The sequence below is a fragment of the Cajanus cajan genome, chromosome 4 (assembly GCF_000230855.2).
Source record: "Cajanus cajan strain Asha chromosome 4, NIPB_CcT2T_4, whole genome shotgun sequence".
Taxonomy (NCBI): Eukaryota; Viridiplantae; Streptophyta; class Magnoliopsida; order Fabales; family Fabaceae; genus Cajanus; species Cajanus cajan.
In genome coordinates this window covers 71,799,019-71,810,895 of record NC_138520.1, presented here as the reverse complement: position 1 = coordinate 71,810,895, position 11,877 = coordinate 71,799,019, and the positions used below count along the sequence as shown (strand labels likewise).

General features: G+C 42.2%; 2 protein-coding genes across 2 annotated transcripts; one reads left to right on the top strand and one right to left on the bottom strand.

The window, feature by feature from the left end:
* Positions 1 to 692: 692 nt before the first annotated feature.
* On the bottom strand, positions 693 to 3,626 carry LOC109814688 (wall-associated receptor kinase-like 1). The gene is made up of 2 exons (XM_020379178.3): positions 2,597 to 3,626; positions 693 to 1,966 (listed from the first exon to the last, which is right to left on the bottom strand). The coding sequence occupies exons 1-2, from the start codon at positions 3,441 to 3,443 to the stop codon at positions 813 to 815; spliced, it is 2,001 nt and encodes a 666-aa protein (XP_020234767.1). The 5' UTR covers positions 3,444 to 3,626; the 3' UTR covers positions 693 to 812.
* A 3,385-nt stretch (positions 3,627 to 7,011) lies between these two features.
* LOC109814697 (ethylene-responsive transcription factor ERF023) lies at positions 7,012 to 7,542 on the top strand. The gene has a single exon (XM_020379189.2). The coding sequence runs from the start codon at positions 7,012 to 7,014 to the stop codon at positions 7,540 to 7,542; it is 531 nt and encodes a 176-aa protein (XP_020234778.2).
* The last annotated feature ends 4,335 nt before the right edge of the window (positions 7,543 to 11,877 follow it).

The following is an 11,877-nucleotide window of genomic DNA, read 5'->3' as shown; positions in this document are numbered from 1 at the left end:
CGACCGAGTGGACTGGGCTAGGTCTATTCAGTATGATTGGCCACATTAGACATGTTCGGTCTGGTCGGCTATCCTCGTGTATACAAATGAAATAGAAAATTATTTAAGATTTTATTTCACATTCCCCCCTTGTTTTCAGCATTTAATGTTATCTTTAAACTCCTAAATGATTGTATATGTATGTGGTTTTGTTTTTTCTTAGAATCAAAGCAAAATGGGTGGAGGAAGAGTGAACATGTGTAGAAGAAGAACAATCATTCTAAACAATGAAAAAGGAGAGAGAAATGAATAGAAGAAAGAAGAGAGAGAATGAATGAGATATAAGAAATAAATGAATTTTATTTTTTTAAAAAAATAGATAATAAATTATTATGATATCCTTCAAGTAAATTTATATAAAACACAATAGATGATTATTTTTTTAGTCTAAAAATCTATCTTTACATTTATATATGAATCCGTATATCACGCATGTCAATATCTAATTACTCTTTTAATATTGGAACTATCTTTTTTCTTAGAAAAAAAAATTAACGTACCTAATATTACTTTTGGCATACTAAGTGATATTGCACAGGATGAAAAACAAAGATAAAATCAGCTATAATAGAATAACTATTCACAAGTGTGAATGGAGATTTTTCAAATCACTACTAAACTTGAGTATTTCTAATTTTAAACAGCAATTCAAGTGGAGAAATATAAATATTTTCATTTATAATTAGGCATATTAGGGTATACACATGCTAATAGATGAAAATGAAACATTACAGCATAGTTAAAGAAGAATCGCTTTACATCAATCTGGTTTCCTAGAAGGATGTGGACTCTAGTCGTAAGGAAAATGACGTGGTTTCCTCTGTGAATTCATGAACTGTATCACTAGTGGTGTGCTCATGATCATGGTTGATCTGGGAGGAGCTTTGAACACTTCTCAATGCTTCTAATTCTGCTGAAACCTCTTTCATAGCTGGCCTTTTCTTCCCATTAAGTCTCAAGCATCTCATTGCAAGATTTGCAATGGCAAGAATATCATCTTTCCTTGCTTCCTTGAGAATCCTGGCATCTAAAATTTCAGAAACTTGGTCCACCTTCATCAAAGAAATGAACTGTGCAATTAGATTCTGACCCTCATCTTCATTCAAGAATGAAACAGGCTTTCTCCCAGTTATGAGCTCCACAAGCACAACCCCAAAACTATACACATCACTTTTATCTGAAAATTGACTAGACTGAAAATATTCAGGGTCTATGTACCCAAAAGTTCCTCCAACAGCTGTGGTCAAGTGAGTCTTATCTACTGGCACTGATCTTGATGTTCCAAAATCAGACACTTTGGCACTGTAGTTACTGTCTAAAAGTATGTTGGTGGGTTTGATGTCTCTATGGAAAATGGGAATAGAGGCTGAAAAATGCATATATGCTACTGCGCCAGCAACCTCACACGCAATTCTAAGGCGAATTTCCCAAGCAAGGGATGGTTCATTGTCTCTCCTATGGATATGATGAGAAAGTGTTCCATAGGGAATGAATTCATAGACTAGTAAGGGAGATTCTGTCTCAAGACAACAACCAAAGAGTTTGACAATGTTCCTATGGTTGATCTGAGAAAGAATGACCACTTCATTGACAAAAGTCTCTATCTGGTTCCTTTCAATCTCTTTGGACTTTTTAACTGCAACTATGGTTCCATCAGGTAACATTCCTTTATACACCTTGCCATAGCCTCCCTGACCAAGAAACCTGCTCCTGTTGTAGTTATCTGTTGCTCTTCGTAGCTCCTCAGCTGTAAAAAGCTTTGCCATTTCTCCGTTTCCATAATATGAGAGCTTCTCTTGTAACAAGTAGCCACCATTTTGCCTGAATAGCTTTTCCTTACGGATACTTTCTCTCCTTTTCTGTATGCATTGATATAACTTGTACCCCAAAAGAAACAAACACAGAAAGGATACACCAAGTCCAACACCTGTAAATTAAAAAAATATTAAACTTCAGGTGGAAGCATAAACTGCACTAAAGATCCTCATGTTTTATAACAATTTGTATATAGCAAGTTGCAAGTTCAAAGTACTCAGTATATTTAAGTGAAAATTAAATCTTGGCATGGTGTTACTACTCTAGTCATTTAGGGTCTATTTGATTTCCTTATCATTTTTTTTTTAAATTGTTTTCTAAAACAATTCCACACTAATCAGCAATCAATTTTACATTCAGAATAAGTTTTGAACATTGTTTTAAAAACCAAAAAGTAAAAACAGCTGGGAGATGTTTTGTCATCCTCTTCTGTTTTCTTAGTGTTTAGAGGACAAACTTTTAGAAACAGAAATGTGTTTAGGGACATATTCAAATGTGCTGAAGGGAAAAATAAATTTTAGAAAACAGACAATTGTGTTTGAAAATAGTTTTAAAACAAGACCTTATACGACTCTATTGCCTCCACTCAGCTAGGTGATGCATAACAACAACCAAAACCTTTACCTCATTATGGGTGTTGTGTGATTCACAAATAATAGCTATGCTATGTTAAAAATCAAAATCCAAAATTTCAATACAAGTATATTTTGATTCTTCATGAAGAGGGTTCGGACAAAAATACCTAAAGCAGCAACCACTTTTGCAGGGAAATCCCGACCATCAGATTCATCACAGAAGATCCCCTGGGAGCTTCCATCTGGTTCTTGGTAACATTTACAATAGAATCTATCTGGGTTCTCTTTGCAGCTCTTCCCTATTAGAGGAACTAAAATAGGTGTCAAGGCAAGGAGGTCCACGCTACTGTTTTTACTTCGTAGAGCTGACAACTCATTGGCCTCTAGTATACTTTGTTCATCCACACCATAAGCCTCTCCTATGGACTTAATGGTGTCACCAGAGTTCACCAAGTAAACTAGCAAAGAGGTGAAACCTCTTGCTGTCTGATTTTCAGTGGGACAAGCACACAATATAGGAACTGTGAGATCAGCACCAATTGCAATCTTGACAGGGGCATAGTAATTCTGACCCATTATTGCCTGGCAGGTGGTGAGGCCTTGGAAGGTTTCTTTTACCAACGCCCAGTAGATGTCATTCTTTTTGACTGTGTAATGTGTTTTATGCTGGTAGATGTTTCCAGAACATGAACAGAAGACAGGAACAATGATTGACTTGTTGGAAGCAATCTTTTCATTGCTTGAGATATTGTTGATTGAGGCTATATTAGATGCTTCAGAGCCAAGAAGGTAAGCAATGCTCTCAGCGTTGTCATATGGAGAGTTGGACCTGAAAATTAAGAAGGAAGTGCATGACTTTTGATGGCCATTGCAAAGATATCCTTTTGGTACAGAAGGGTTGATAGAGCATTCATAGACAGTGTCGTTGAGGTATACTTGTTGGCACTTGAGTGGGTGAGGGAACAAATATAGGAGCAATATTATGCTGAGAATATTGAGGTTGTGAAGCTCCATGAACAAGTCTCAGAGAAGACAACAGAGGATTTACACTTCAATAGTTCGATGTTTAAGGGATTGTTTGATGCTTATTACACGAGATAACATGTTTTAACTTTCATATTGGTGTGCCGAATACTCAGCGTAGGGGTTTGGTTGAACTCATGGTTTTCAAGTAGACTAATTCTACTGCACCCTCGTTTTTCAAAGGGTTTTGGTACCTTTCATACGTGCACCAATAATTTATATACATTTCATTTAAGTGTGTCATGTCAAGTTAAATTTGAAATTATAAAATTTTACTATTAAGTCCTCTTTTTTTTCAAGGTGAAGTCCAAGTGGTGCACCATGCACCATGAATCTTTACCATTAGATGCATCTAATCTAATAGCTTATTATACACACTAAGTTTTCGAATTTTTTTATTAAAATAATTTTAAAAAAAATAATTTACCCAAAAAAATTCTATTTACGCAATTTTCACACTTTGGTTTTCAGGTTTAGAACGGGCCGTTCTAGATGAAAAAACAATACATGAAGAATGGACAAGAACGGTCCATTCCAAATCCAGAATGACCCGTTCCAGATTTAGAAATAAAACATGTCCAGTTAAACCAGAACGGGCCATTTTGAAATCGAAACGGCCCGTTCCAGATTCAGAAATAAGACATGTCTAGTTAAAACCCTAGGCCCACCATACCCATTAGGCTCACTAAGCTCTGAAACAATCAAAAGCCCAAAGGCCCATGAAGCCCAAAATTAGGCCCAATAAGCTTAAAACCCAAAAAGTCTTATACTAAGGAGAACCCTAGGCCCACCAAACCCATTGGGCTCACTAAGCTCTGAAGCAATCAAAAGTCTAAAGAACCATGAAGCCCAAAATTAGGTCCAATAAGCTTAAAACCCAAAAAGTCTTATACTAAGGCCCATAATACAAGATCAAACAATATAAACTCCTATACTACCAAATATATGAGAAAGGTGGTCATCCATGTAAAGTCCAAGTAAAGAGAATCCTAGGCCCACCAAACCCATTGGACTTATTAAGCTTTGAAGCAATCAAAAGCCCAAAGGCCCATGAAGCCCAAAATTAGGCCCAATAAGCTTAAAACCCAAAAAGTCTTATACTAAGGCCAATAATACAAGACCAAACAATATAAACTCCTATACTACCAAATATACTACCCATTGGGCTCACTAAGCTTTGAAGCAATCAAAAGCCCAAAGGCCCATGAAGCCCAAATTTAGGCCCAATAAGCTTAAAACCCAAAAAGTCTTATACTAAAGAGAACCCTGGGCCCACCAAACCCATTGGGCTCACTAAACTCTAAAGCAATCAAAAGCCCAAAGGCCCATGAAGCCCAAAATTAGGCCCAATAAGCTTAAAACCCAAAAAATCTTATACTAAGGCCCATAATACAAGACCAAACAATATAAACTCATATACTACCAAATATATGAGAAAAGTGGTCATCCATGTAAAGCCCAAGTAAAGAGAACTCTAGGCCCTCCAAACCCATTGGGCTCACCAAGCTCTGAAGCAATCAAAAGCCCAAAGGCCCATGAAGCCCAAAATTAGGCTCAATAAGCTTAAAACCCAAAAAGTCTTATACCCATAATACAAGACCAAACAATATAAACTCCTATACTACCAAATATATGAGAATGGTGGTCATCCATGTAAAGTTCAAGTAAAGAGAACCCTAGGCCCACCAAATTCATTGGGCTCACTAAGCTCTAAAGTAATCAAAAGCTCAAAGGCCCATGAAGCCCAAAATTAGGCCCAATAAGCTTAAAACCCAAAAAGTCTTATACTAAGGAGAACCCTAGGCCCACCAAACCCATTGGACTCACTAAACTCTGAAGTAATCAAAAGCCCAAAGGCCCATGAAGCCCAAAGGCCCATGAAGCCCAAAATTAGGCCAATAAGCTTAAAACCTAAAAAGTCTTATACTAAGGCCCATAATACAAGACCAAACAATATAAACTCCTATACTGCCAAATATATGAGAAAGGTGGTCATCCATGTAAAGCCCAAGTAAAGAGAACCCTAGGCCTACCAAACTCATTGGGCTCACTAAGCTTTGAAGCAATCAAAAGCCCAAAGACCCATGAAGCCCAAAACTAGGCCCAATAAACTTAAAACCCAAAAAGTCTTATACTAAGGCCCATAATACAAGATCAAACAATATAAACTCCTATACTACCAAATATATGAGAAAGGTGATCAAGATGTATCTACTTATCTAGATTTATCTACTTGTCAATGCTTCATCAATTAAGAAATACACAATTAAATGTGTTTAGGGTTTAGGGTTTACGATTTATGTTGATTTGTGATAATAGTCGTAACATAGATAGAAAATAGATGGAATTGGCCATGTACCATTCCATGTATTCTTGTGTGTGAAACAATGGGCCTTGCATTGGATGACCCATCTATGTGTGCTCACGTCTATTGTTCCATATGTTGACCTATCTGGCCAGAACGGCCCGTTCCGAAATCAGAACGGCCCGTTCTGGTTTAACTGGTTATGTGCTTTTTTTAAATATGGAACAGCCTGTTCCAGGTTCAAAAATAACACATGTCCAATTGAACTAGAACGGACCGTTCTGATTATAGAACGGGTCGTTCTGACTATAGAATGGGCCGTTCTGATTACGGAACGGGCCGTTCTGATCCATTCGTCATGTGTTATTTTTTCATCTGGAACGGCCCGTTCTGATCCATTCTTCATGTGTTATTATTTCATCTGGAACGGGTCGTTCTTATTTCAGAACGGCCTGTTCCGAACGTGAATATCAGTTGCGTCAGTACATTGGAACATGTGCTTTTTGGGTAATTTTTTTTTTAAAATAATTATTTCAATAAAAAATTCAAAAACTTTAATCTTGTGTGATAGGGTGTATGATGCACTACTTGTATAAATGGTCCATCCAAGAATTTACCTAACACTTAAGACTATTTTACAATTTTTAAAAGTTTAAGTGGCTTGGCTTACTTAACCATTATAATTATGCCACGTAGAAAAGGTTCCAAAACCCCGGAAAATGTAATGGTATCGGAGAGTCTTTCTTTCAAGTATGGATGACAAGGACAGTTATTTTAATAATACTAAATCTAGAGTAGGCTCTCATCGCTTTATTTTTATTTATTTTTTCAATCTCGGACATTTTTTTCCAAGAAAAAAATATCTAGACACATTAATTTTTTCATATTAACTATTGTACTCATTCTAAAACTCTTCTCAAATAATAGACATTAATGTTAGATTTAAATATATTTAAACTATTTTAAATTAGGTTAATTTTTGAATTATTATTTATTAATTTTTTAAAATTACTTAATTAATTTTTTTTTTCAATTTGGTACTCTATCTATAAAATGATAATGTGATTAACGATCTGTCACGTCATCATTCAACAACAGTGTGTGTATGGCATGTCATCACGTGATAAGTTGCAGATGCAGAACGATGGACACGTTCGCGCTTAAGCCTCTCAACTCAAAGCTCTCCCTCCGCCCATCTTTGGCAATTCTCGCCAGCAACCGCCAGCCGAGGAGGAATCAGTTCCTGACTTCCTCATGGCAAAGAGCGGTGTCCGCAAGTGTCGTTGGGGTAAATGGGACTCCAAAATTCGGGAGCTAGAGAAGAAGTCGCGGATATGGTTGGGGTCGTTTCTGGTGCCGGAGATGGCAACGCGAGCCTACGACGTGGCGGCCTTCTGCCTTAAGGGTTGGAAGGCGCAACTCAACTTTCCCGACGAGGTTGAGGCCCTGCTGCTTCCGCTGACGCGCACGCCCACGGACATCCAAGTGACGGCGGCCAAGGCGGCGCGCACCATCAAAGCCTCACGCGACAAGAAGGGCGGCATTGCCTCCGACGACAATTTTTGGGGCCATATTGAGTTACTGGAGGGGGCTGCTGTCGAACGTGGCGGTGGCGCACATGCGGTTTTTGTTCCCAATTCGGAACCACTCCCACCAACCCTAAACTCCTCCACGCCGCCTTTTGTCGTGAAGCGAAAATCGCCCTCCATGTTCATGATCTCGTGGTTCCCGTTCATCGTGATGATTGCACCGCTGCATCGCGCTTCAGGCTTCTCTACGAAGTAGAGGATCTTTAGCTCATCACCGCCACGGTCGACCACGTCGCCGACCTAGACCATGGTGGCGGAGCTGCTTGCGTAGCGGTCGCTATGTCGATGAGACTGGTGAGGCACAAGGCCTGCTTTGACTTATGGAGGTCGCCGTGGAGGTCTCCGATGGCCACCAGGCAGGTAGGGCATCGAGGGGAGGCCGATTTGTAAATTTCTAATGCGAAACAAATTTTTTTTTAAATTTCAAGTCTGAGGTGGCAAATTACGTGGAGAATGAGGTGGATATGTGTGCTGATATGACATATATTGGTAGGTGATAAGGTGAGAGTCCGTTAGCCACATCATCATTTAACGGACGAAGACTAACGTCAGATATTAAATTAAAAAAAAATATTAATTAAGTAATTTAAACAAATTTTTTTTAATAAATAATAATTCAAAAATTGACCTAATTCAAGGTAGTTTGAACATATTTAAACTTTAATGTTATTAACAAAAATTAAGACACATTAAATATTCACAACCAAATATAATGTCAAATCATTTAAGTGTAAATATTATAAATTAATAATTGTACTATCCGTACCGATAAGCCGAACTCTAGCTCGGCTTTACAGCGTAAACCGACCTCGGACACGCGCTAGGCGACGTCAGCCCGACATCCAAATAGGTCATAACTAATCTCAGGCCCAAGGCCCAATAAAATCCTAATTCACACAAAGGTACGTGCGTTACTTATACAAGACTCACACACCCACAAACATTAACTTTAGCATTGAAGTCTCTTTTGTAGGTACCACCCCCGCCTTGGAACAACAAGCGTACCCAGTGAAGGAGACTCACCGATCTTGCCCAGCAGATCGTCCCTTACGACCGATCTCTGGTAAGAACATTTGGCGCCCATCGTGGGGCCGATCAAGACAACTCTTATCGGCCACGCTTATGGTTTTCACCCAAAGCCATAGTAGATGAGCAACAGACGACGTAGATCGCACGATAAACATGGACAACGAGGCAGCATTGAGAAGAATGATCGAACAGGTCGAACAAATGCGGGAGCAGCACGCCATCGACCTGCAAAGCATTCGTGCCAAGCCCGAAACTGACCTGGCAGTGCTGCGCGCCGCAAACGAGACTAACCTAGCAGCGCTGCGTGCCAAGAATGAGCGTATTCACTCCCAGCTTCCTCGGCGCCCTTCTGATCAACCCCCTCAACCGAGTAACCAACACGAGAAAGAGGGGCACTCGGTTTCTCAACCACCGACTGCACCTAGGGCACCGATTCCGAGGCTTGCCACACATTGGTCGCACGCACCAACGAATAGGTCAGCCCATGAAGTCAGCAATGCTCCTGCCCCAGCTCCTGGAAATTGGGCGAGCATTCGTCGCCATCCTTTTGTGGACGGTATCATGGAGACGCCTCTACCTTTTGGCTAGAAACCCCTCCACATCGACTGCTACGACGACACGACAGATCCGGACGAGCACATCGACCTGTATATTACGCAGGTAAACCTTTACACTATTTTAGATGCTATTCTGTGTAGGTTTTTTCGACCTCACTCAAGGGAGCCGCACTCAATTGGTACGCCCAATTATCGGTTGAGTCGATTGACAACTTTGACACTCTGGTAAGGAGATTCACGGCGCAGAATGCCACGATTCGGCCTCACCATGTCACATCAGTCGCCTTGGACAGTCTCAGGCAAGGCGACGACGAATCACTAAGGGCGTTCATGGAGCGCTTCGCTAGCATCTCAGTCAAGATTCAGAATCTGAACCCTGAGGTCGCCCTACACGCCATGCTCATGGTGCTCAAGCCTGAACCTTTCGTGGACAGCCTGTGTCGACGAGCTCCCCTTGACATGGACGAACTCCGTGCCCGAGCTACAGGGTACATCCAGATGGAAGAGCACTCCGCTTTTCGTGACCAGGTTCGCGGCAAATCACAAGCAAAGCCAAATCATGGCCATAAAGACAAGATGAAGGTCACCAATGATAACCAGTTCAAGAAGACTGCTAGGGCAAATAAAGGGGGGAGATACGACTTCTACACTCCCTTGAATGCGCCCTGAGTACACATCCTGGAGGAGGCTAGTAACAGTAAGTTGCTCACCTTGCCACCACCTGGACACAGTGCCAATAGTGCAGACAAATCCAAGCACTATCGGTTCCATAGGAACTACAGTCACACAACTGAAGAATGCTGCACTCTTAGAGATTGCATAGAGGAGCTCGTCCAGGAGGGACACCTCGGACAATATGTCCAACGACAACAGGGTCATAGAGGAGGCTACAATGGATGAGGACGAGGTCGAGGCCACGATTCAGGCACTCGCACAGACCAACCCTCCGGATCCCAACAAAATGTTGGTGGCACGGTACAGGCCGAGGTAAGCCAAAAAACTAGGTCAGCCCCCTTGCGGGGAGTCATCAACACAATTGCAAGTGGTTTCGCAGGGGTAGACTCTAGCAACTCGGCGCGAAAACGATACTTGCGCAGCATCAACAACATTCACTCCGCTACCTCAGCCTCGCACCAAAGCACATCGCCGATACCCTTCACCGACGATGACTACACTGACGTCTGCCCCAACCAGGATGATCCAATGGTCATCGCCGTGGAGGTCGCCAATTTGGAGGTCCACAAGATGCTGATCGACCAAGGGAGCTCAACTGACGTCCTATACTGGCCGACGTTCCTCAGGTTAGACATCTTTCACTCCCTTATCCAACCTCACACGGAACCTCTAGTCAGTTTTTCAAGAGAGCAAGTTCACACTCGGGGGTACGTGGACCTGCTGACAACCTTCGGAACTTCTCCTGACTCAAGGAGGATCATGGTCTGATACCTCATCGTCGAAGCCAATACATCCTACAATATAATTATCGGGAGGTCGACGTTGAATCAACTCAGAACAGTGGTGTCCACCTCGCACCTCACGATGAAATTCCCAGGAAGTGATGGCAAGATCATCTCTGTCAAAGCAAACCAGAAGACAGCTCGACAATGCTACACCGAAAGTTTGAAGGTCTTGCCATCCGAGGAGCACCACAGGCGTGACCCTCCTACGGTAGCTCATATCACCCAGGTTGATATCACTAACCTGGATCTGAGGTCGGAATCCCATGGTGAACGACCGAGTCCTATTGACGAGCTTGATGACCTTTAAGTTAGCAAAATCCCTGGATAGTGCACAAAAATAAGCAGGCAGCTAAACCCGGAGTTACAGCGACAACTTGAAACCGAAATCTCCAAGAACGCCGACCTCTTCGCATGGTCCAGCGCCGACATGCCAGGTATCGATGCTAACCTCATCTGTCACAGGTTGGAAATTTACAAGGAGGTGAAACCAGTGGCCCAGAGGAAGAGGAAGGTCGGCGGTGAGAGGCGATAGACCATCATCATCGAGACGCAAAAACTACTAAACGCGGGCTTCATCCGTGAGGTTAGATACACCACATGTGCGTCGACTACACCGACTTGAACAAAGCATACCCCAAGGACTCGTACCCCTTATCGAGCATCGACAAACTGGTCGACGGAGCATCCGGGGACGCCCTCTTTAGCTTCCTAGATGCTTACTCTAGGTACAACCAGATCATGATGTACCCACCGAACGAAGTGCACACGTCGTTCATCACTAACCACGCCAATTTTTGCTACCGAGTAATGCCATTTGGTCTCAAAAACGCATGGGCCACTTACCAACGCCTGATGGATAAGGTTTTCCACCAACAGATTGGGCGAAATATGGAGGTCTACGTTGACGACATGTTGTCAACCTGGCTGAGGTATTCAGTCAAATTAGAAGACACAACACGCGCCTCAACCTAGAGAAGTGTGTCTTCGAATTCTAGGGAGGTAAATTTCTCAGCTTCATGATCACCAGCAGGGGCATTGAGGCCAACCTAGAGAAATGCAAGGTCATCATCCAGATGCAGAGCCCCCAGACTATGAAGGACGTCCAATGCCTGGCAGGAAGGTTGGTCTCTCTTTCACGTTTCACCCTCAGGTTGGCGGAGAAGGCAGGGCCCATCTTCACCCTGCTGCGAAAGCTGAAGAACTTCGAGTGGACGAACCAGTGCGAAGAGGCTTTCAAGAGCTTCAAAGTCTTCCTCACGACTCCACCAATCCTTCAGAGTCTGGCATCCAGTATGAAAGCCGCGGCCCCCTGAAAGCCCAATGCCTGGCAGATTTTGTGGCTGAACTGTCTCCAACCTCGGCTGACGAGCAACATGTATGGATTTTACATGTTGACGGGTCCTTCAACTCTAAGGGTGGTGGTGTAGGTATTATTTTAGAAGGACCGAATCAGGTCACTTTGGAGCAATCTCTCAAGTTTGGCTT